This window comes from Alosa alosa, chromosome 8, assembly GCF_017589495.1.
Source record: "Alosa alosa isolate M-15738 ecotype Scorff River chromosome 8, AALO_Geno_1.1, whole genome shotgun sequence".
NCBI lineage: Eukaryota > Metazoa > Chordata > Actinopteri > Clupeiformes > Clupeidae > Alosa > Alosa alosa.
Genome location: NC_063196.1, coordinates 16331052 through 16357461, shown reverse-complemented (window position 1 = coordinate 16357461; position 26410 = coordinate 16331052). Strand labels below are relative to the sequence as shown.

At 45.6% G+C, this 26410-nt stretch overlaps 1 protein-coding gene across 16 annotated transcripts in view; it reads left to right on the top strand.

Annotated features, from left to right (window-relative positions):
• ptprk (protein tyrosine phosphatase receptor type K) overlaps window positions 1-26410 on the top strand; it is a 126669-nt gene that overhangs the window by 21008 nt on the left and 79251 nt on the right. For all 16 annotated transcript variants that reach the window (XM_048249872.1, XM_048249883.1, XM_048249882.1 and 13 more), the window contains 2 exons: window positions 10542-10664; window positions 18955-19226. In XM_048249872.1, coding sequence (XP_048105829.1) covers window positions 10542-10664; window positions 18955-19226 — 395 coding nt within the window. The remainder of the gene's footprint in view (window positions 1-10541; window positions 10665-18954; window positions 19227-26410) is intronic.

The following is a 26410-nucleotide window of genomic DNA, read 5'->3' as shown; positions in this document are numbered from 1 at the left end:
CACACACACACACTAACTACACACACACTACACACCTTTTACTCCAAGGACTCTAAAATAAAACATTGCTGTGTGTTCTTCCCCCAAAGAGCCTGAGTTTATCAGTTGACCCACCCCCCTTTCCTCCTCACCCTGGCAGTATCAGTTAATGAATGGCCAGCCCCAACTCTCACCCCCTTCCCCACACCAGTGAGCCTGACCTGAATGAGAGTGGCCCTTCCTGTCCGAAATTTGTGCTGTCCCAGGAAGTTCTTTATGGAGGTGTCAGTCATGTCCCCCAGGCCTGAATGAAAGCCACGCCAGCGGTCAGACAACAGAAGTGCTGCGGCACAGCAAAGCTCTCGCAGGTCGCCTGGCTGCATTGTGCCCACCCCCCCCCCCTCGGCCAGACACTTATCTCAGCTGCTCGTACGGAAACTTTTTCACCCCCGCCGAGCCCCCATTTATCACCCTTCTTCTCTCTCTCTCTCTCTCTCTCTCTCTCTCTCTCTCTCTCTCTCTCTCTCTCTCTCTCTCTCTCTCTCTCTCTCTCTCTCTCTCTTTTGCTCTCCTCCACTTCTTGGAGTGCTTTCTTCCCCTCTTGTTGTGTGTTGTGAGGGATAAAGCACAAACTCGGAGTGCTGGGGAGGTGGTGGTGGTGGGGAGAGAGCGGAGATGACACAGGGGCAGTGGGTAAGCCGAGCTTTTGCTCCTGCTTGGAGAGGGTTCTTGCTGTTGGGGTGTTTGTGTGTGTGTGCGTTGTCAGGGCCAGCAGGGTGTGTGTATGTGTGTGTGTGCTACTAGGCCACCTGCCGAGTGCTGGCCGTTTTATGGGCTTATCACCTCCTGCAGACGGGGCCCAGTGAACTGCTGGCCGACCAGAAATCAGCCACCTTTGGAATGGACAATGGATGCTCTCTCTGTCCATCCGTCTCTCTCTCTCTCTCTCTCTCTCTCTCTCACGGTCACTCCCTCTGCACTGTCAGTGTCGGCCATTTGCCTCACTCTTCTCCTCCTTTTCTCTATCCTGTCACTTCTTCTGAGTGTTTTTCTTGTTTGCATCCATTTTGTGAGGTGGGAGTGGAGTCATGCACGCTCTGACTCTGCAGAACTGTTGCATTCCCTCTCAACTAGCAATTAAGCCTGCTTTTTTCATTCCCTCTCTCTCATGGACTATTAAAAACACGATTTGAAACGGCCTGAGGACACTTGATGTACTTGTATCTTTAAAAGCAATATAACATACAACTCTAAATTCATGTAATGTGATGTAAGAAAATCTGAGGAAAAAAGCAATGGAATAGTCCAAGTGCGCTCAATTAGTCACTGTACTGCAGTACAGTGCAGAATGCTTCTGCATTCTTCGGACATTCCCAGAATGCACGAGGCTTCTGCAGCACACACTACACAAACACCTCTTTGTTAATCTTTGTCTCGAGCTCAGCAGGTCGATGAAGTGTTTGTGGTTATGCAGGCTTTCATGTCAAGAATGTTCACTGTTTCCCTGTGATGCTTCGGCCAAGGTTGCCGGCGCAGTGAAAGTTTGTGTCGTCTCTGGGCAAGTTCTTGATGAGAATTACTCCACATACCTAAAGCTAATTACAATTATGTGAAATTAGTGGTTTTGCTTGAAGTAGAGGGCCTTTCCTTGTTCAGACAATTTACTACACAGGGGTCAGTGTGAGTGTTTAGACATGGTATTATTATCTGAAAAAATACAGGCATGTCTGGTATTTATGAGTGCCTCGGAAATTTCAAGATAGTTCCTTTCTTACAACACAGCAGTTTCAAACTCAAAACTTCTAGAACTATTGGATTGAAGTCCATCAGATGGACTTGAAAACCATGTCTTATGATGAATTGGTGAATCAACCAACTTGTCCACTTCCACAACTCCACAGGCCAGAAAATCAATGAATTACACTGGAACACCTCTGCATGTTCGCACAAGTAATTGGGTGCTTGACTTTATAGATTAACTGGGGCGGTTACAGATTGAGAGGCTCTTCACTGTAGTTCGACTATAATTTGAGTTGGCCCCAAATTACCCACCACAATTTCACCTCTTGGTTATTTACTGGTCCACTTAACCTCAATAGCCGCTAAAAGTAGTTGACATTTTATTGGGATTTTGAAAGTGTTTCACACTAACATTCTGTCCCAAACTCTGGCAAATACAGAGCCAAGTAAGGATTAGAGAAAAGACAGATAGCACAGCTCAATGTAGCGCTTCAGCGCCTTCTCAAACTCAGCAGATTTCGGACCACACTTGATTGTTTGCAATCCCTCCACACACCTAAGCTATTTCAAATACGGTGTCAGCCCAGATGGGCGGCTAAAGTAGCCAGTGGAATGTGGATTTGGGCCACGGCCAGTCAGAGTGGCGCTTCATCATCTCAGCCTCTCCTCCCCCCTCCCAAATTCTCTTCCCTGGAAGCCATCACAGTGGGAATGGAGCCCGGTGACAGCCGTATAATGAATCACGCTGAGGAGAGCTCCTGTGATGGCCATCTTGTAAGAAAAGGACTATGTTCGAATTCCATGATTACTGTTGTTACTGCTGTTTTTGTTATTTTATGTGTAGCTATGGCTGCTGAGCAATTTGCATTACATTGTCTCTGTATGGGCCATAGAGCAGAGACATTTACAAGGGAGCTTGTCACATTCATGTCAATGTGTTGAAACACTCGTAGGGCGGATTTGGGGGGGGGGTTGGATGAGGAGGAGCATTAAAGAAACTATTCCCGACTTACACTTTCTCTGTAATTACACACTTCCAGGGGATCCTATTGTTCTAGTGGCGCACGGCACAGCACTTTTAAAAGTGTTCAAGTGGGATGGTTTAAATAGCAGACACCAGCGTCAGGAAAACGTACAAGGCTTTGCAGGCAACTTCGCACAACCTGAAAGGATAATCATCATCATCATCATCTTCCTCCTCTTCCTAGTAGGCAGGGGAAAGAGAGTACATTTTAAAAAGGGGGGGGGAGAGCATTATCCTTTCTGCTTTGTGTGTGATTGTAGGTCAACCTTGTCTTTTCAAACGGGTGTAGTGTCAAGGACGTGGCTTGAATTGAGAACCTGCTTGTTTGAAAGCATAGGGTTCTCCCTTTGGAGTAGACGCACAGGTAAAGGCTGATTCTGAATCAGATTAGTCACTGATTCAGTGCTGATCAGAGGTGCATTCAAAATGGCAGACAACAAAGGCAAACCAAACAAGAAACGATTATGAAAATGCTTGAGTTCATGGACAGTTAACACTGACGTAACACTGACAGTCTAAGGCGGTAGTACTCTGTCAACAAACATAGTGGATGGACAAATATGAACACACCTCTTGAGTAAAAGGTGGAGTGTCCTCCAACTCACACACTATAAACACTCTGTAACTGCTGACTCTAGATCAGTTGTGTCCCTGATTTCAGTGTTAATCCACAACCACCAGGCGTATTTTTTTGGCAGTTACCTGGGAGTGGACACCCTCCATGAATCATACACGTTGAGTTCATCCATAGTTAAACATTTTAAAGCTAAGAGCCGCAGAGCTGAACTTGTTTCTTTGTGCTGGCTAAGTTTTCCAGAGGTCGCAGCAAGTGAGCTCATGTGGTCTGGAAATGTTTGCAAGACATTTTCAAGACCTTGATAAAACTCTTAAATCAAGAAATGGTGTGTCTTTCACCATCTTTTTTATTTTTATTTTTTGACTGCTGAGCTGTTTCTGGGGAAGAAAAGCATTCTTCATTTCAGCCAAGTTGAGGGAGCGGAGTGAAGAGCATGGTTTTCATTTTCATTTTGCCTATTTTTCCCTTTGTTGCTCTTGGACGCTTCCTAGAGCTGAGGTCTTCAGGAGGCCTGGTGGTTAACAGGTTCAAGTTCTTAACTCCTAACAGCCCTCACTTACAACCAACTCCAAACAAACAAAGTCAGGGTTTACGTACAGCAGCATGGATTAAGTTTTTGTTTTTACATCAACGGAAAGGTCATATATCAGTAACCACACTTTGAGTGTGTGTTTGTCGAGTATGTGTACTTTTTGCCTTCTTGTAGGTTGTCAGATCAAGCTGGCATGTGACATGTTGAAAATATGTTGAAAACGAGATGAAACATTCGAGGGAATGAGAAGCTTTGATTGATGACTCTTCTTGCATATAGCATGTGCATGCATGGTGCGTTTTCTGCAGCTGCACATAGCTAAATATATAATCAGCAATGAAAGCCCTACACACACACACACGGCTAAGTGTATATGGCATAGATTACTGAATTGCACCAGAGATACTAGAAAACTATTTAAATATTTAATTTTTACCTAAAGGAGGAGGGATGTCTTTAAGTGGTTGTTTTGTATCCTTATCCAGCAATTAAACTCTCACCATACACTGATACGCTGAAGATCCTCTGGCTCTAAGTGGATAGGCAGCCTGTGAGGCCTTGACGATACCCTGTAATCTCACCACTTTGGGCTACATGGCGGGTTGGTTTTGCTTTAATATACAGATCTGCTTTGGTCTATTGATTTGGAACCCTGTCATAAGAAAAGCTCCTGTGTCACCAGCCAGCACATATGAGTGAGACAAGATTGCCTGAGATTATCAGTTACCCCTGAGGCAAACGGGAATGACTCTACAATCACCTTCAGTGTGCACTTTCGTGTGTCGGTGAGAATGTTTCTGTGTCTTAGAGAGGGAGAGAGAGAGAGAGAGAGAGTGGGAGAGGTAGGAGAGGTAGGAGAAGGCGAGCATATAAGACCTGGTCAAGAATAGGAAATAGGCCACTTTGTAATTAGCATGCAAATCGTTGACAAGTTGCTTATAGTGGAAGAAAAAATGCTTATTCAGCTGAAATTGGTAGCGGTGGTTCCAAGCGGCCCCTGAGGCAACCTGTCATAGGACCAGAGGCTAGAGAGAAGGAAGAAGAAAGGACTGGAGGGATGTGAGGGAATTTGAAGGCGGAGGGGGGGGGGGGCATTGTGACAAGCTTGAAGAATCTCATTACACTTAACGGATTTAATTGCCTGTCTTCGTCTTAATCTTCTCTGTTTTTTCATTTCATTTCATTTCTTTTTTTTTTTTTTTGGTAGTTACTAAATGTGAGAGACACTGCCCGTACTGTAATGGCATTGTCATTGAATTTTTTTTTTTTCTTTTTTTTTTTTGTGCTCTTGTTAAACAAAATGGAGGTGTGCACTGTGCTCCCGTGCTTTTATCTGGGACAGGCTTTTGATGGGAGCAGAGGCCGAGCACTGAGGCGGAGGGGGAGCAGTGATCTTGCGAGGGCCGCAGCAGAATGTAAAAAACCAAAGGGATGTAGTGTTTGTGGAGACAGTGAAATGTCACCTTGTATTACTTCTACATAATTTAACCTCACCCCAACCCATCCACCTCTCTCTCTCTCTCTCTCTCTCTCTCTCTCTCTCTCTCTCTCTCTCTCTCTCTCTCTCTCTCTCTCTCTCTCTCTCTCTCTCTCTCTCTCTCTCTCTCTCTCTCTCTCTCCCTCTCCCTCCCTCCTCCAACTTCCACATCTCTTTCACTGTAAAATGGGGGCAAAGAGCTGACACTGATTAAAGATCTGTCCCTTTCCTAATGGTCTCTAAGTGGAGCCGAGATGGTTGCAAGTGAGCGCTTTTTTTGTTATTATAAAAAATGTCTAATGGGCCGAACAGATGGAAAACTTCCCAAAGTCTGACATGGACAAGGAATCTCTCACGCTCTCACTCATTACTGACCCTTAAATCATTCTGAACCATCAGAAATTGAATATGGTGTTGTACATTGAGAAGGGTGGTGGGGGTGGTGGTGGTGGAAGACAAACGTGGGTTGTATTGAGTTGAATAGATGTTTGTTGACCACGTTTGCTGAACAACACAGGGGTTGTGTGCAGTTTGTATATCTTTGCTCACAGTAAGCGGTTGGAGGCTGAAGTGCTCTGACTAATGTGTTGCTCTTCTTAGCCGTGATTCTCATGCAGAAGTGGGGGAAAATAATTTAGACAATTATTGAAAATTACACGCGATCTGAGTTTGTCTTCCTTATCTTAATTGGATCATTGCTCATATTTTCAATTCATCTCAACAGAAGATGGTTTTGTGATTGATTTTTTTGTGTTTGCATGCAGTTAGTTTGCACTGTTTCAAATGATTTTTTACATTACAAATGAAGTGTGAAAAGATAGTGTTAGGTACCTTTTGTAGTATAAAACAAAGACCGGTCTCTTTTTGTTTCTGTTTGACTTTTGTTTTTACCACAAAGTCTTTTTCAACTCCGAGGTCAGGTATTTATTACAGCTATTGCCACTGTGTGTACTGTGAACCATGGCCTCTTTGGCCAGACCCATATTTGTGAGCCACTAAATGGCTCCTTCCCCACAAATGCACAGTTATCCCCGTCGGTTGCAGTCAGATCATGTTTCAACGTGTACAGGCAGCAGGGTTCTCCCTCTCACCTTAGTCACCCCATCATAGTGCTCTCCTATGAGTCTCTGTCTTTCCTCTGTTACTGTGTCTCTCTCTCTCTTCCACTTCTCTTCCTCTCGCTCTGTCTCTCATTTGCTCACTCCATCCTCCTTTTCTCACTTGCTGTTCTTCTCAGTTTCCTCTCTTTCTTTCTCTCTCTCCCTCCTCCCCCCTCTCTCACACACACATACTCTCACACACACCTATACACTCTCACACACACACACACACACACATACTCTCACACATACATATACACTCTCACACACACACGCATTCATAAAATAAATAGAGTAACGTGAAGATGATGTGTTATGTATGCATTGTGATAGAGCTGTTAACCCACTTTTATCAGGGGATGTGAACACAGCTTCGCCCTTGAGGTTTATCAGCCACAATAATTATTTTATTATGCAAATGAAGCGCGGGCCATTATTTCATTAGCAGAGTTCCAAATTCGAGTCCTTTAGATTAGTATGCAAATCATTTTGTCGGTGGTGTCCTTGCAGGCAGCCTGTGAATTTATTACTCATTTCTTGTCCATCTGGAATTGCCGCGAGTTGTTATCTGGCTATTAATACAGTCGCAACTTCACCAGTGTGTCCTGTGATGTATGCCCGCACAAGCAACGACACTCTGCAAGGTGACCCGACGCTAATGGATGTTCATTTATGATGATGAAGGATAGAAGATTTGCTACGTTTGGGAGAATTTTTCTGCCAGCACACAGTTTCCTACTGTTTTAGCATGTGCACACTATAATTGGGGTTTGCAGATTAGAAAAACGCTGTAGAGTAGACTATGTCTTTTTTTCTCAAAGCAATATCAGTAGGTTCTGTGATTTGAGGCTTTGGAAATGGGCTAGTGCAAGTGTTCTATGAATAGTTTTTTTTTGTTGGGGTGGTATTTTAATTAAAGATCCCTGTTAATGTGCTGAGGAAATCCAGTGTTTTCTGTTGGATTACATGGTCAGCCAGCCTGCATTTGTTTGATCTAAACACTCTCTCTCCCTTCTCGGAGGTGACATATTTGTGAAATATTTCAACAGGAGGGGGAGAGGGAGACCGAGATGCAGAGACGGAGAGAGATGGCGAGGAACCCAGTTAGGGCCAGTAGGGCTGTACTCTCACGATGTGCTACAGACTGTCAGATGGTGTTTGTGTGAGAATGTGAGTTTTGGCAGTGCTTGCTGGTTTTGTGTAAGTCTGTGTCTATGTCTGTGTCTGTCTGTCTGTGTGTGTGTGTGTGTGTGTGTGTGTGTGTGTTTGTGTACTGGCAGAACACAGTGAAGAGATGCCTGTTTAGTGGGGAGACAAGAGTGGGAGGGGAGGACAGATAGTTTTACACAGACACATTTGAGCAAAAGACCCCATGAACCTAGATGAGCTGGATTTTTTGGCTTGGAGCTTTAGAGAAGATCTCCAGAGACACCTCTGATTGCACTCATGAACTTCTCCTCCATCTGCTAATATGTGAAGGCATGCGAGATCTCATGTGGTGCCATGCAGTACGTCATTAGTTCAATCTAACTAAGATTCTAAACTCGTAAGCATCAAAGCAGGGAAGCACCCATACAGTTGCGCACACACACACACACACACACACACACACACACACACACACACACACACACACACACACACACACACATATGCTAGAGTTTTTATTATTACTTTGCGTAATGGCTGACAAATGGGCAGAAATAGTATGACTATGACACTAAACCTTTACACTGGATTAGAGAGATGAATGCGGCGAACATGGATCATGGCAGCTCAAAGTGGCTTTCTCGTTGCGGTTAAATGAGGTGCCCCATCTGAAGCGACAGCGAGTCTCGTGACCTGCCCTGCTCCGAGCCCACTCTGGGGAGTGTTCACACAGCTTCGCTCCGGTGGTAGTGTTGGTGGTGGTGGTGGTGGTGACGACAACGCCAGGCTTTGAACTCGTTTCACAGGGCAGAGTCGGAGATGACGGGACCCTTTAGTCGTCGCAATGTAGCATTTTTGAGATTTACAAGAGTGAAGGGGTGGGGGGGTGATGGAATAGAGCAGGATTGAGCAGGTGAAATGTAAGGAATCTCATTACAAACTGTAAGAAATGCTGTGCTGCAAGGCTTTTTCGCATTTGCATTCATTTGATCTGCGATGGCAGGGAAGGAGGGAGGGTGTGTGTTGGGGGGAGGGGGGAGGGGGACACAAAAGGCAGGGGCCGTGATGAGTCATCACCTTTAAATTGGGAGATTAAACTGAGCTAAGATGACAGAAGTTATTAATTTTGAATCAGCCAGTAATATGATTTTCCTCACAGTCAGTGGCAAATTCCCGTGTGGGCCCGGAGTTGTTGCTCGCGAGGGCATGTGTGTTGCCTCTGGGGCTCGACGTCCAACTTTGATTTGTTTCCGCTCCTGCAACGAAAGCCCCTGCCACCCTCGTGGGCCCAGTCTTTTAAAGAAACCCTCCCCCTTCTCACTCTCCGCACATGAAAGGGTCGACGGAGGCAGCCGCGTCGGAGGATGTGTATTAATGCGGGGGCATCTTCTCTTCAAGGTCCTCTAGTGTTCTCTTCCCACCCTTTCAGATCCCATTCTTTTGAGGGTGAGAATGAAGCACAGTCTTCCAGGCTGTTAAGTGGGAATTTGAATATTTTTTTTTTCTGTCTCCCCACACACACACACACTCCTTTTTGTTCTGCTGTGTGGAATTAATTAGCACCTTAGCTTTTTGTCTGCATTAAAATGTAAATTGTGATTTTTCTGTCTGACATCAGTCAGAAGCTTTAAAGGTCAGTGGTGGAGAGGGGGAGATGGTGTGACCTTTCTGTAGGTGTGAAAAACCATCTCACCGTAATGAGCTGAGGACTGAGGGTCACTGACGGCCCTGGTTCGGGTCAGCGGCGCGCTCGTGTTAAATTATTTTACGCCGCAGCGATGCCGGATGGGGCTGGAATCTTTGATGTCCCTCACCTTGAAGAAGCACATTTCCAATTTCCACCCCACAGCTCACGCTACGCTAACCCTACAAGCCCGTCTTGCACTGCATTGCAAATGGCTTTTGCAGTTTTTGAAGTCCCCAATCCACATTTTGACACAAACTCGATAGGCTGAAACTTTTGTGTCATTTTCCTGGCAAGGGTTGAGATGTCCTGGTGGGACCCCTTTTTCTACCCTTTTCACTTTTCTTTCAGTTTTCTCCTTTCTTTCCTCATCCCCCACTTCTGTCCCCTCACTTCCCTTTCTCCTCTACCCGCCCCCCTCCTCTCTCCAACTGGGAACAGTCAGGAATGGCAGACATCTCTCCCACTCACAGCTCTGCCAGTGACCCCAGGTGCAGACAGTGACTAGGATCAGCCTCCAGTGTCAATTATTACAGCTCTCTCTCTCTCTCTCTCTCTCTCTCTCTCTCTCTCTCTCTCTCTCTCTCTCTCTCTCTCTCTCTCTCTCTCTCTCTCTCTCTCTCTCTCTCTCTCTCTCTCTCTCTCTCTCTTTCTCTGCTCTGGGCCTGGGCCTGACGTGCACTCCTCCAGGCAGAAGAAACCATGAGGGTGCTGGGTAAAGCAGGGATAAGGAGGGAGATGAGTAGGAGGCTACAGTGTGTGAGATGTATGTGGGGAAGGCTGGAAGGCTTTTGTTTTTGCACCCATCTCACAGATGACTGGCTGCGAGTTATGCCTGAAACCTAGGCAGGCTTGTATGCCCACACACACACACACACACAGACACACACACAAATACATGCAGACACGTAAACACACACACCAGACACGTACACAGCTTGGTGGTGACAGAGTGCTCCCACAGCCTCCCTTCAGCCCCCACACTTGTCAGTTCTTCACACACTGCATTTGCCAATGCTGAAGCCAGCGCCTGCCTACCAGGACAGCAGTGGTATGGAGTTAATGCTGTGTGAGAAAAAGAGACAGTGGGGGGGGGGTTGGCCATTTTTACCCACTTATTCACCCCAGTTACGGTAATTGGCTGCTCCTCAACAACAGTCAATTAATGCCGACCGGCCCTGACGGTGTGAAATGCAGACTCGTCGTAATGAGTGGTGGCCTTGCCGGGCTTTCCTAACGATTGTTTGTCATCTCCTTCCTGCCCTGTCTCCCCCCGTAGGCGGCTGCACCTTCGATGACGGCCCTGCGCAGTGCGACTACCAGCAGGACCCTTACGATGACTTCGACTGGACGCATGTCAGCGCCCAGGAGGTCCCCTACCTGTCCCCCGAGCTCCCCCAAGGTAAGCAAACCAAGCCGAGTGTGAGCTCATCGCCACTGACCCGTAAAAAACTTCTCACACAAAACAAACATCTTCACATTTATGAGGCTGGGGCATGGAGTATGAAGTAGCACTCTTGTGATTTCTATCTATTCAGTATAAGGTCGTACAAGCATGGCATGAAGGCCTAAGTAAGCCCTGCCCACTAATGGAGAGAAAGAAGCAGATTTAGTTGGCTCTTTGCACCGCATATTTTGTGAGCGTTTGAAGATAAGTAAATGGAATGTTAATGTAGAGGCTGAATGGAGTGTGGAGAGAGTTGGCTTATCAGGCAGCTGGCGAAGCCATTCGTTTCAGAGGAAAGGCCCGGCGTGAAACAATAGATAGGTATGAGAGTATTAATCTCTAGACTCATTGCTCTTTTGTCGGTTAATTTCACAATGCTCTCTTGACTCCCCTACCACCACCACCACCAGTGCTGAGCTGCAGTTAAAGAAAACTCTTTAAAAGAAAAAATACGGAGCTATTTTGGTCTTTGGAACTGTCATCCATGGTACAATTAAACTTTTTTAAATAAGATCAGGGCAGGCAGAGTTATGAGGAAAAGGACGGCACCGCTCCGGCCGACCTTCATTATTCACCGTAAGCCAGGCTTAATCACTTGTTTTTCAGACAGGATGATATGCGTAGGAAATGAAAGCATTTCACTTTTGACCAAATTTTCACAATTAATAAGATATTAGGTAATTAATCATGCAAAAGGAAGCAAAAAGGTCATCGGCACTTCGTTTGAACAAGGTTGTGTTCCATTAGAGTGTTTGCAAATGAGCCTGGAGTGATTACTGTGAGTTGTAATGTTCCCAGGCAGCCATGGAGCCAAGGTGCGATTTGTCATTATTCAAGAAAGGCACCTTCTGCAAGTCAGCACTGGCTGCTTTTTTTTCCCTCAAGGGGAACAGTGAGAGATAGCAAGATTGCGGTGGGTATACTTGCATGCTCTTAAGTGTCCCTTTAGAGGTGTGTGTGTGTGTGTGTGTGTGTGTGTGTGTGTGTGTGTGTGTGTGTGTGTGTTAATTTGCAGCGGGTTGAAAACATAACAAGTTGCAACAGTTGGCTTCATGGGAAGCACAAGGCACACATAGTCAAACACAAGCCACTGCCCCCCACAGTCCCAGGTGCCTCTGAAGATCTTCTTCCAAGTTGGCTTTAGGCAGAAACCGTCAAGTCTGGAGACTGCTTTAGTCATTGAAGTACTTTGTTTTTGCTGGTGTTTGCTGTGTGCCCTGTCTTGGACATAAACATTCTTGACTACAAAAGAACTAATGAAAAGAACGAATGCCCCTTCCCCTGAAGACATGCCCCCTCTTTCTTTTGACTCAGTAGAGAGTTGCGCTGACTAGATTGAAGTTGCGCTAACAGACCAAACATTCCTTTTGACTTTCGCAGTGCTCACAAGTCACGGTCATAAAACCGGGTGAAACTGCAGTGAAAAGTCACTCCACCCCAAGCTGTAAAATGACATCACGCTCTTTTACAGTCTCTGGGCTTGCCATCAGAGATGTCCCAGAAATCTGAATGTGGGTGCTCTTTTGCAAGTACTTTAAAACACAGAATAGATTTCCAAAACAAAGCACAGAAACCACATCTTAAAATCACAATTTACATACCAATGTGTGGGCAATTCAGAGGCATTCAGTTGAAAGTAAGCAAAAGAGAACCGTTATGCCATAAGGAGTCAGTGTGTTTAGACAGCAGATTCTCACACATTCTGTAACTGGAATCACATGGAGGGCCTGTTTTGATTAAGTCTTGATGCTCTCCAGCTTTCCCTGCAAGTTGGAATGAGGGTTACCCTCCACTCCCCTGTGCCATATCACACAAGGGAATTAAACTTGGATGGATAAGGGAGTGAACATGACATTAAAAATACCTTTATGCTGCGCACAAACAGGCACTCCCAACCCTTTATCATGCCTTACCAAAATACTTCCCTCTCTTATTGACATTTTCCACAGGCATGCAATGTGACCGTGCTGTGAAGCTTTTCCGCCCGTCTGTCTCTCTTGAGGGGAATTTGGCCTGAGATGCCCCTCTCTCTGGAGTTGCATGGATGGGAGTGTGTAGTTCTCCCATGTGGGTGTTTTTCTCTCTCCTTATGTCTCTCCCTGAGTCTGGGTCTTGGTGGCCTTGAAGCTTGAAGTGGGCTGATCTCTCTCCCGAAACTATCAGTCCCCTCTAACTCACAAGATCAATTCCTCAGGACCGTCAGCTGAAACGGCTCCTTAATGTGGGTCAGTCATAGGAAATTAAAGTGAGAGACACCTGGGTAGTTTCTTCCCTACCGTTCGCTTGCCTGTAAAAAAAAAAATATACGCAGGCCTTAATATACTGACATGCGGGAAATTGATGTGTTTTTTTTTTTCCTGGCTCGACTCCCACCTCATGCCACCTTACTCCTTGACGTGCAGATGAGCAGTGTTGCTGTCTCCCGGTAGGCTGCATAATTAGCCGGATGCCTGCTCTCCACGCAGGGCGCGGTGAGTGACAGCCATCTTGTTCACCAGCATTTATCTCCCCCCAACAGCCATCTTGTGAGAGTGGCTGTGTGACAAGCATCTTCTCCCAGCTCGAACCCTACGAGGGAGGAAATTGTCATTGTAGAATGTTGCGATACCCAAACAAGCATAATTGGAATTTATTTAAGCTTTCATCTTTTTTTGAGTGGGGGGATGGGCCTGTCACCATGCATAACAATTGAAGGATAAAAATGCAAAATTGCATTATTTTGAGATTGCATTATTTTGAGACTGCCTTTGAGATTCTGTGTGCCTCAGACATGTTGCAGGAACAAGGTTCCGACTGGGAATACCCATGTTGGATGAACATGTGGAGTACATTAACTCGACTGTGATGTCCTTTGGATCCTTGGATGGGTAAAAACACACGCCCGAAAGTGTAAGTGGAAAGTCAATCAGAGAGGGAGAAGCATCCAGCAGATCTTATTGTATTTCCTGCTGCATGACAGAGCAAGCTGACTTTACCCTCCAATGACTTTTCAAGATGCTCTCAGTTTGAATAACAGTCGTGCTCTGCAGGGGAGAGAGACTTCGAATGGCTTCCACTGTCTAAGCCCAAATGGCACCATTAACTATAATGCCAAGGCAACAAGGATTCCACTCTGGTTAAGGAAGTATGCAAAGAAGTATGCCCCGTGAATAGGCTAAGAGAGCTCAGACATAAGGTGGAGAATAATTTAAAAGCGAAAGACAGACACTGATCAGGGCTTGTAGAGTTGCTCTCCTTTTCTATTTAGTGGCATTAACTCTCTCTTTTGTGCCTTAAAATGACCTTTTTGAAGGTCAGTACTATCAGTCATGGTAAGCCCTGAGCAACTGGTGCTGTTTTTTCAAGGGTATATCGGCTGTAGCTGGTTGGCCCCGATGCTTGGAGTTACTTTGGCTATTTCTTACTCTCAGACCAGAACAAGCCCATCTATTTGTTTTGTCCATGTTTTTTATTTAATCAGCAGTTGCGTTACATATGGCTCTTTGCTTGCATGTAATATGCATGGTCGCTGCCTTGCACATTTATGTGCATGTACTCCCCATGCCTGGAACATCTGCTGTATTTGATTAATAGTTGAGAAGGACAATAAATAAGGATAATAAATATTACTGTTTTATTTTCCGCGTGTTGCTTGAATCTTTCCAAAGTGGGTCAGTGCATGTTTGAGACTCAGCATTATGAGTATATGGCCGTTCTCTGTCTCTCTCTCTCTCTCTCTCTCTCTCTCTCTCTCTCTCTCTCTCTCTCTCTCTCTCTCTCTCTCTCTCTCTCTCTCTCTCTCTCTCTCTTTCTTATTCTCCCACTCTGTTTCCCCCATTCTCTCCCCCTCTCTCTCTCTCTCTCTCTCTCTCTCTGTCTCTCTCTCTCTCTCTCTCTCTCTCTCTCTCTCTCTCTCTCTCTCCCTCTCTCTCTTTCTTATTCTCCTCCTGTTTCCCCATTCTCTCCCCTCTCTCTCTCTCTCTCTCTCTCTCTCTCTGTCTCTCTCTCTCTCTCTCTCTCTCTCTCTCTCTCTCTCTCTCTCTCTCTCTCTCTCTTTCTTATTCTCCCACTCTGTTTCCCCCATTCTCTCCCCCTCTCTCTCTCTCTCTCTCTCTCTCTCTCTGTCTCTCTCTCTCTCTCTCTCTCTCTCTCTCCTCCCTCCCTCCCTCTCTCTCTCTCTCCTCCTCCCTCTCTCTCTCTCTCTCTCTCTCTCTCTCTCTCTCTCTCTCTCTCTCTCTCTCTTTCTCTCTTTCTCTCTCTCTCTCTCTCTCTCTCTCTCTGTAAGGTGTTCTGTCACAAGCTTCCAGCGCTTTCTTTTGTCCTGTGTGCCAGCCCAGCAGCTCAGTTCCACAGTAATTAGTCTCAGCGCTTGATTACCCAGCGTTGCCAATCATGGCATTAGAATAATCCCAGCACATCAAATAAACACTGAAGCGCCACGAATGGGCCAAGTCTATATCCATTAGGCCGCTCCATCGTTCACAAGATTGTGGAGGATCTATCCCTCTCTCTCTCTCTCTTTCTCTTTCTCTCTCTCTTCCTCTCCTCCCGCAATCCCATCTCTCTTTGACATTAATGCTCTTTTCCCTCTTCCCATTGAGATAGGTGATAAACAAATATTTTGTCTGCTGACACCTAGATGATGGGCTGTGTGCTTTGCTCATTGAGATAGTGATTGCAGTTCAGTGGAAGCGGTTTTTAGTTTCAGCTCCCTTTCCAAAAAAAAGAAAAGCTGCCGCACAGTTTTTTGACAAAGCTGCCATGTCATCATCATCCTTCTCCTCAGCCTTTGTGAACCTCGAGCTTAGAACTGACAAACAATTTTCTTTAATCATTGACATCTTAAGGAATCACAGTCGCATAGACTCTACTGTAATACTCCGGTAATACATCACACTGTTGAGAGCAGTCAGACAATAGTGGTGTAGACTTGCCTGAAATCTATTTTAGCCGTTTGCGGGTATTAAATAATGATCCAGCAATCAATGCAATTGTCTACTAAGAGAGAATTGTTTACTGCCTCCGTTTGAAGAGATGGAGAGCACAGGGAATGAGCCTAGCACTTTTGAGGGTGTCTGGTTTCAATGGACTTTCATTAGGATGATGGTAACAGATAGTGGAGGCTGGTGGTGTGGTGAGTGTGCCCTGAGGAGTGGGCTGGGCGGAGTGTTATTGCAGATTCCAGGCCGGTCCCATTTGGCCAGTGAAAGGATCAGATACATGACCACAGGACACGGTGGTTACCAGAACAGTGTTGCACAGCCAGTACTTTGTGGTCCTGCGATGTTGTACGTGGTTCAACATTTAGGTTTTCGCTGAAACCTAAAATTACATGGTTTGCCTCCTTGCCTTTCCTCTCTCATTCACTCTCACTCTCTCTCTCTCTCTCTCTCTCTCTCTCTCTCTCTCTCTCTCTCTCTCTCTCCTCTCTCTCTCTCTCTCTGTCTCTCTCACTCTCTCTCTCTCTCTCTCTCTCTCTCTCTCTCTCTCTCTCTCTCTCTCTCTCTCTCTCTCTGTCTCTCTGTCTCCCTCTAGTCTTCTCTCTTTTTTCTGACTCTTTCCACTGAAGTCTCTTGTCTTTTTTTTCTTTCCACTGAAGCAAGTGGACATTTGTAATATACACTGGTGCTGAACTTGCACTGGCTGTCGTAGTTTGATAGCTTCCCAGCTGGCTCTTGTAATGTCTTTCCTTTGTGTCTGGTGAGGATTTGGGACGGTGAGGTCACTCACTAATGGCATCTGCAGAGGTTATTTGTGTGTTGCCCTGTCTGTGCATAAAGACAGATGGGAGGCCGAAAAGCTAAACATATCGAACCCTCTCAACTCCGCCGCTTCAGCAGCAACCCAAACATTTATCCCAGACGCTGCCCTAATGGAAAATAACACTTGTACAACTGAGCCTCTTAATTTGCACGCAGTCCCACAAAGCTTTTTTTTTTCAGGGGACGGGATATGGTGTGTTGTAACATGATACAGGCCATCGCCATCTGGTTATTTTATATGGCCATGTTATTGCTGCCCTCTGGCCTGGTGACTGGGGGCGGGGGAATGGGTGCTAAACGGATGTTTACCCAGCAGTGTTCTGAATGCATGCCCCATGGGGGGTAAATCTGCCCCGGCCCTAGGGGGTAGTTAAGGGGGTGGTGGTGGGTTGGCCATCTCAGTGCAGGTTCGGGGCGCAACCTTTCCAACCTTCCAAATCTTTGCAGTGACACTGGGCGTGTGTGTGTGTGTGTGTGCTGGTTATGGCCTGCCATAAGAGCGAATTTCACGCTGAGATTGAAATCCCATCTCTCTAGCTTAGCTTTTTGATTGATACCCTTCAATCTTTGCACAAACCATTAGAGTGTATTTTTTTTCTTTTTCTCTGGAACATGTCATTAAATGTCTGCACGTCGAAATAAATAAATAAGTAAGTAAAAACTTGGCAAGTGCCAGGTCTTCCTTTAATCATGAAAAAAGATGTGTCTGTTTAATTGATGTTCTATTTTATTATTAGCACCCCTATAATTCCCTCCCAAAAGTAACAATTTATTTATGGCAGACTGAGGAAGGAGCGAATCTGTTAGACATGTGAAAAAAAAAAAAAACAACTTTTCATGAGCCTGGCAGGAATTGAAAATAAATAAATAAATAATAAAGAAGTGGTGGGATGTATGTGATTGAATTGCCAACATGTCTTGGCTGTGGTTCTCTTGCATGACTTGCGTTTGTTTTTGTCTTTGTTTTGTGTGTGTGTTCCTCCCTCAGCTTCCTTAGCTGGCAGCATGATTATCTTTTGCTCTAGCAAGGCACTAATTCAATGCAAAAAAATCTGTTCTCTGTTTTTTTTTTTCCTCCAGTGGCTTTTTTTTTTTTTGTTTGTTTTGTACCTCGATGAAATACATACTGTGTTGAGGAGTCATGACAAGGAGAGAACGGGGAGCAGTGTATTCTCCAGCATTGGCTGCAAGCCTTTTCCTAGGGGTCTGACATGCATCACACACTCCCACTACAAGCCTGCCGCTTTTGTTTCAAAAGTGTGGCTTCATATTCAAGATCAGGGCACTAAGGACACCACAAGTTTATATAAGTTCAGTCTGAGCGCCCCTACACCGATTTTAGTGAAAGATGCAAAGGAAACCCATGCCAATGTAGTTCATCTATATTGCTTTTTGGCCGTTTGTTAGTAACTCAATGTGTCTCACAGGAGGCAGTGTTCACTTAACTCAGTGCTGTTTTCAAAAGCCCTTTAGTCTTTGGGTTCGCTCTTGTTGTTTTGGTCAGATAAATATGCACACTAATAAGAGGACCACACAACTGCACCACAAAAGCCAAAAAATCTGCTGCTTGTCTGCAGATTGTGAAATCAGTGCTTTAATTTTAACTCATACAAACCGCAGCGGCCACAGAAATTTCCAATAAAATATTAGTCTGTGTGGGTGAGTCCACTGGAATCATAAGTGTATTGTGATGGCTCTTCTGTGAGCTTCAGCTTGAACAGTACCCAGAACCCCCCCCACCACCACCCCCCCCCCCCACACACACACTCCCCGACTGCCGTGCCAGGGCAGAAAATAGTGAACAGATGCACCACAGTCATGACAAATGCTCATGAAGTCTGTCTGCGGCCGGGCCTGATGTCCTGCTCCTTCAGGGCTGGAAGACACGTACGCACGATGTGCACTCTGATCCACCATTCCCTCCTCATCCGTCCATCATCTCCGGTGGCTTATGGCACTGGTTTAGAAACTGGCCCCTATTTATAGTAGCTGACCACAGAGTAATGTGGTCTTCTGCCAGAAAGTTTGCTTTGTAGGCCTGAAGAATGTGTGAAAAGGTACCACAGCATGCGTTCCCAGACATGCAGCTTTTGTATGCCAAGGTGCTGTTTGCACTGAATAGAGTGTGCTCCTACTTCAATGGAATGACAAATGCAGATGAAGCTGTTGAATGATCCAACCTGACTCCCTCGGCTTAATCGATACCAGCACCTCAGCTTTTATTATTATGTTTGTTTGTTTCCTCTTCTATAATGTTATGTAGGTTATCTTATTTTATTTTTTTTTATGTATAGGCCTAGGCCTATACTTTATACTATACTACCCTCAACGAACTTCCAAGAATAAATAAAGGTTGAATGAATGAATGAATGAATGAATGAATGAATTAATGAATGAATGAATGAATGAATGTTTCAGGTATGTTGGTGTAGACTCAAGAGTCTTGTTGAGTGATTGCCTTTGGATTGTTGTTTGATTATATCCTCTTCTTGCTCTGCTTTCAGGTTCCTACATGATGGTGGACTCATCCCAGCATGATACTGGAGAGAAGGCTCGCCTCCAGCTGCCCATCATGAAGGAGAACGATACCCACTGCATCGACTTCAACTACCTGCTGTACAGCCAAGACGGCTCCAGTCCCGGCACGCTCAACATCCTGGTCAAGGTCAACAAGGGCCCTCTGGCCAACCCCATCTGGAACGTGACGAGCTACACGGGCAAAGAATGGCTCCGGGCAGAGCTGGCCATCAGCACCTTCTGGCCCAACGAGTATCAGGTAGATCACACCTTCTCAACCACTTAAGAGTTTTTGGTTTTTTTGTTTGTGTGTGTGTGTGTGTGTGTGTGTATATGTTTGTTTTAGAGATATTTTAAATGCTTTCAGGATTTTAACAGACTTATGACTCTTGATATAAATTAAAGTCTAATTAAATTAAAAAGTGATAAGCACCAAGGAAAATATCAATGTTTGCGCTCCCTCCTGCCTCTCTTTTGATTTGATTTCTCATGAAGAGACTCTTGACCTTATTTTTGTTGTATTATCATGTTGCAAGAGTTATCGATTTTGATGTATGTTGAGGTGGAACGAGATGATGAGATGTGTGACCTCGAGGCTGGAACAAATTATGCCTCCATCTTTTTTGTTCTTTCTTCACTGCAATTACAATTCTGAGAAATGTGTATAATACAAAGATCACCAGACCATTTGTTTGGCAAGTATAAAGCTAATTATGTTCGACATCTCAGCAAATAAATTGTATGGCACTCCATGCATTTGTTTGTAACATTGAAATGTCAGAATGATAGTAATTCTACATGCTAGAATGCAGATACAGCCATACTGTTCTAAATGCCAGTGGCATTTTTTTTTTTTTTTTTTTTTTTTTTTAAAAACAAAAGGCTAATTCAGACAAATGCAGCTCAGCAAGCAAATTAGTCATGTTGTTCTCGTGGCCTTAAGACTAATGTTGGTGAAGGGAGTTTTTCGAGAAAGAAAGGAACAAAGGAAATGTCATATGAGGGCATGATTGATTAAGTGGGGATTAAGGTTATTTCCCTGTAGTGCGAGAATGAGAAACCGAACATCAGAGGAAGAAATTAGCTTGTAAAAAGTTCTCAGCCCCAAATGTTGTTGGGTTTTTGTTTTTAAACAGTTACAGAGAATGTCGCATGCACACATGACTGCAGGGCAAGAGAAGGGTCATGAAACCCTAAACAGTCCAAACTAACCTTTTGACCTCAGGTCCAGGTTGGTTAAACAAAAAACCTAAAAAAAAATGAACAGTATGTTGAGTGGTTCACCCTCTTCATGCTGAAAAGTAGACATGCCAAAATAGAAAATGAACAGACTATAGCCTTTTTTGGATGACATTAGTTTTCCAAACAACAGCTGAAGTCTAATTACTAACATCTGCCATTCCATGCACCTAAATGGAGAGAATGAGAATCGGTGTAATTTTTGCACAGTATTTCAGAGCTTAGGAGAGGCTAAAACATGAAAAATGCATTGTGTAGTGATGGATGATGAAATGACTGTGTGAGTAGTTATGGCAGTATTTGCCTAATGGGCAACTATTTGAGTTGCATTTTAAGTTGCTTGTAATAGATCCATGACAATAATCAAGACTAATGACTAAAAATATCAAATTAAGTGAACAAATGATTTTAGTGTAATTTTTGGTAACCAGAGATTTTTATTCAGGCTGTAGGAAATTTTTCAGACTACCCCTGACTTTGACGGTAGCTTTTTCCATTTTAGTTATGCATGAAAAAACAGGCGGTCTAATCCTACCAAAATAACACTTTTGCATACCTGGCCCTTAAGTCACAGCTGTTAGTATTGCTCCCGTTAAAATGTGTTTTTTTCACTCTGCATGCATTTTTTTTACAATTCATGCAATACTTTCTAACTTCATGGAAATTTCTTTCTCGTATTTTCGCTGCGCTCTGATTACTCCTCATTGAAAGGACTGGGCTTCTTTTCCACTGAGTGGCTCCACGGGGCCTAGGTGTATTGTTGGTAAGGATGAGGAGGAGGAGGAGGGGGGGGGTGTATTCTGCTTTAGTGCAGATGGGAGCCGGAGTAGCGGAGTGGAGCGGTGTTGCGTGCGCCTCAGTGCACTCGGGGCTGACCGCAGAGTTGATCAGTGTTGACCACGATCTGGAGGGCTGACCGTGGTGTGCATCAGCCATGCCATCAAGAGATGGCCTGACAAATGCACATAGTGTGTGTACACACACATACATACATACACACACACACACACACACACACACACACACACACACACACACACACACACACACACACACTTTCATACAAACATCCCCTGACACTTGCGCATACCATACAATTACACAAGCTTGCATATTTGCATGCAAACACGCTCACGGTTGCATACGAGCACATGTGCCATGCACACTGCACAAACACTTGAATACACTTTGTTTTGTGCTTTGTCTTTCATTTTATTGTTTCTCTTTCTCTGTGTATCTTGCTCATTTCTTTTTCCAGTGGTATCTCTCTCTCTCTCTCTCTCTCACACACACACACACACACACACACACACACACACACACACACACACACACACACACACAGCAGCCTTTGGAGAAGGGTTCCCCAGTGGAGTGGTGAGGTTGACACTGTGAGTTGCATATCTGAGAGGCATGGGGAAAAAAGAGGCCGGCCAGGAGAATGATAGCTTTCATCTGCAGCAGGCAGTGAATGGAGGCTGCGCTTCATGTGCTAAGGATGGTTTCCCCTCATTTACTGTGGTCAGGGGGCTGCTGGAGACATGCCTGGTTTGTGAGAGTGAGGGCGTGGGGCTCTTGGCTGTAAATTACCTGTCTGTCTGTCTGTCTGTCTCGGTCTGTCTGTCTGTCGGTCCCCTTACTCTTGCCACTTCTGACACACTGATCATTTTGCTTGCTTATCTTCCTTCTCTCTTAAAAAGATCCTTTGGAATATGTGATATTGTGTCTGTGTTAACCCCCCCTGCACCCAGAGAGATTCTGGTGCAGATTCATTAGCATTTTGCTGCCTGTTCACTGTAACGCTAATGAAAGGCATGGCCTGTTCCCGGACTAATTGGGGAGAATGAATGATTCAGCTTGTTCGGGGTCCACCCCGATGTCTTGTGCTCGCGCTGGTGAATTTTAAGTAGCGGATTGGGCTGGTTATGATTTTAACTCGAGGTTAGCGTTATTAAAGCCTCTTCTGCCTTCTGTCAGAGCGACAGCTTAGCGGCTTGTCTGATTGGCTGTCACCAGACAAAGCCCAGAATAATTGGATACTTCCTTGTTGTTTACCAAGTGTGTCAGCTTTTGAGTGAGATCTGGGCTTTTGCAGAATTGAATGTCGTCACAGAATAAAGAGTGAAATGTTATCTGTGGCTGGTTTTTGTTCTCTTTTTTGGACCCCTACCTCATTATTCACCCCACTTGCGCAACAGCAGAGAGTGTCAGTGGCAGGCCAAACTGGTGAAACCACAGGTGTTTTGAGGCCACGTTCACACAGGCTGTTTTCATTATGGAGGGCTGCCTCTAGTGGACAAATTGGAAATTGCCCTTCTCACTCAAGCGTTACCACAGAAGTGGGACAGTTATGGAGGCTGAGATTGTGGAGGTTAAACACATCACTGGTGGCATTATTAGGACCTTTTTTAAAGAAAATAAAAGTAGGGAACATTTGATTATGTTCAGGTCAGTGATTTTCTTCACTGTGACCCTTAACACTCTGCCCCCTAACAAACCCCCCCTGGGCCTCAACTGATCATTTTAGGCCACGGCTGAGTTGCCGTTTCCACCGAGGCGAGTTTCGGAGGTTGCCGTGTGAGGAGCAGCAGCAGCAGTCGCCACGCGTTGGTCAGTGTCCAGAACCCGCATGAGACCTCCACGACGTGACTCACCCAGCCCGGATCCTGCGCCTGCCGGATGTCATTTTGCGGCTTCCTCCGCACGGCCTCCTGAAATGGCACGGCGTGGGGGCGGACGTGTCTGCGTGCTTCCACTAATAAAGACGTGACGACACCAGCCCGCCCGCCTGCCTGCATGCCACCCTCCTACACCTCCACCCCCCCTCTCTCTCTCTTCCCCTCACTATCCTCGCCTGCGGCGCAAAGAGAACAAGCTCAGACATCTTAGTCTGTAAATAAGAGTCAACCCATCGGGGGATTAAGAATCATTTGGGAGCTCCGAGCCTTATTACTTCCTCTTGTTGAAGTATCAGCTCTGAGAGGCACACAGGGAGGCCGGACAGGTCTGGGCAGACGTCTCGGCTTCCAGACCAGTGAGTGCATAGACTGTATGAGTGTGACCCCCAACACGCCCCAGGCCACTTACTCCAGCCTATAATCCCTCATCCGGGTCGTCACTGTGAGGCTGCATTGTGGAGTATGTGAGTGGTCAAAATGAAATACAGCGATGCTTTAGTCACGACAGGAGTGCTGGACAGTATACTCTCCCCCACTCTGTTTTGGTGGTGTTGTGAAGGAAGATTGGGGCTTGATTCTTGTCCCCATCACAAAGGCGAACTTCCAGAGAGATTTAGGTCTTGAATTGCATTATGCAGAAGAGAAGTATGATCAAGCATGTCAAAGAGAATAGCCTAATATGTTGGAATTTTAAAAATGTATTTTCCTACTGTCCTGGGATTATTATGGAGTATTTCAGTAGCCGATCTTGTGTTAGAGCTGTGGACCTACATTTTCTTTCAGAAGTGTATACACACTGTCAAAAATATGAAAGGCCTGTTGTTACAGTCGTCTATTTTGCTCCTCACTTGCCGTTTTTCTTTTTATCATTTGTATTTGTAGACAGTCATAAATTGTTGATGGGCCTCTTCATCCATAATGCCTCGCTATTGAATGACTTCCTCTGAAAAATGTAAACATGCCATCGTCTGATATCTAGCCGCTGGGGAAGGACGCTGACCTAAATGCTTGACAGTGCTGCCCAAGATTTCCAGACGGCTTTGTTTTTCTCCCCCATTCACACAGGATCCCAAAGGAGTTTCCCCTCGATTCTTTCCATCGAAATTGGGGACGAGGCTCTCGCTCTCGCTCTTTCCAGGGGCTGTGAAAGTGATTGACTTGCAAGCAGGTGTTTGCTCTTTTCGCTCCAGACCAAATTGTTTGTGTGGATGTAACCAATCAAACGTGTTAAAACAATCAAGGGGGTTGGCAGGCGTCAGGGCAGTAAACACTGCAGGTGTCTGGGAGTGTGTAAGTGAAGGAGGTTGTGTGTTGAGATTGTGTGTGTGAGTGAGTGAGTGAGTGCAATCAAAGCGGTAAGATAGATCAAATGAAAGAGGGTGGACAGAGCACAGGGAGGGCAGGCCAAATGCTGAAGGCTACCAGCTCTTATCAAGGTCGCCAGTCCTCCTCCTCCTCCTCCTCCTCCTCCTTCTTCCTCCACTCCACTTCATCCTCTTGCTGTCATCCCCCTCTCCACCACTGTCACTCTCCATCACTCATTATCTCCTCCCTTGACCTTTTGACCCCTGACCTCCGTCCGGGGGGCATTGCTCTAAACGCGCAGAAGATTGTGGTGAGGCAAAGATGGGGGTTTTAAGGGAAATGAAGCGTCAAGTGGCCGATTAGCCTGGAACACTTCCATCTGTGTGTCGGCTCACATCAAGGCCAAGCTGGTGAGAGAGTGACCTACACGGCGCCGCCACTGTGGCCTTGCACTCTCAGCACTTTTCATTTTTCTCCTTGTCTTCCTTTCATCAGGCAAGAACAATAGTGTGTGTGTGTGTGGACCATACACAAAAGAGAAGGACACCATGTGGGCCAGCTGTGTATTCCCCAGCTGGGTTTAGGGAATGTTACCTGTGAGCTAATTTTGTATTAGCTGAGGAGTCGCAGTTCCTCATTCAGCATTGATTCCGTTTAATGACACATTCTTGAGATGATGAAGGTGATTAGGCTCCCTTTTGTTATTGATTTGATTAGCTACTCCACAAATGGAAGCCTGAAATCATTAGCGCTGTTCGAACAGGCGTCTGGTTCTCATCGGGAGCTTTTTGCCACTGTGCAAATGCCAGGCTTTCAGTACCTCCTAAATGACTGGCTGATGATGCAGACGCTTTTGGCCATCAATTACAGGCCTCACTCGCACACTACTGATCTTGAACTTTAGTGACTTTGCCACCAAGCTCTCTGCAGAGCTCTCTTTCTCTCCTTCTCCCTCTCTTTCTCTCATTCTCTCCCTGTCCCTTTCTCTCCCTCTCCCTTTCTCTCTCTCTCTCTCTCTCTCTCTCTCTCTCTCTCTCTCTCTCTCTCTCTCTCTCTCTCTCTCTCTCTCTCTCCCCCTCTCTCCTTCTCACCCTGACCCTTTCTCTCTTTCTCCCTCTCTCTCTCCTTTTTCTCTGTCCCTTTCTCTCTCTCTCTCTCTCCCTCTCCCCTCTCTCTCTCCTTCTCCCCCTCTCTCCTTCTCACCCTGACCCTTTCTCTCTTTCTCCCTCTCTCTCTCCTTTTTCTCTGTCCCTTTCTCTCTCTCTGTCTCTCTCTCTCTGTCTCTCTGTCCCTTCTCGCACTCTCTCTCCTCTCTCCTGAGTGCAGTCATTACAATTTAGCCTCACCATTGATCCTGAATCCAGAAATGATCCACGGTGATAAGGGCCAATATCCGTTTTTGTTCCTTGCAGCCAAACATGCTCTCATCTTTCTAAAGCTCCTCGACTTCAGTGCTCTCTCTCTCTCCCTTCTCTCTCCCTTCTCTATCCAGGCTTTCCTCCATAGCCTTGAGAGAAAGAGAAGAACTTAAAGGGTGATTATGGAGATGGGCTCTTGGCTAACTCACATCAAGCAGAACAGTAGATTGAAATTGATTGTTCTAAGCCGGGAGATTATTCCTCAGCTCTGATTGAAGAGCCCCAGACGACATGCTTGAGGTCGTCCCAATTCAGGCTGGAATAAGGGACACCTAATAGGTTCTCTTAAAGAAGAGAAGTGGGAGAGGAGAGAGGGAGGAGTTGTGATTTGAGGAGGGGAAGAACAAGGGATAGCGAAAAGCCCACAGAGAGAGAGCCAAGATCGAAATGAGTGAGAGAGAGAGAGACAAGTGTTAAAGGCAGAGAGAATGAGAACTTTCACTCACAAAAACATCTGAAATAGGATGCATCTCTTTTTAAAGAGAGAGATAGACTGACAGAGAGAGGGAGGGGGGGACAGCCCCCATTTCTACGTCTGAGATGATGAATGGCATCTCCTGCCAGATCTGGGAAGTAAGAGCGGGCTTCCTCGTCATATTTGTATCAATTGTGGGCTTTCTTCTGACAGTGTTTACCTAGGGAGTAGCATTATAATGAACAGCCCAGGAGATGCAGATAGAGTGGAGTGGGAGAGGGAGTAGGGAGCTGCTGGGGTGGGGTGAGGGTGGGTATGTGGGTGCACCTTCACCTGCCTGCCTTCAGAGTCCCCTGACAGATGACAGGTGAACCTCTGGGGTGTAGGC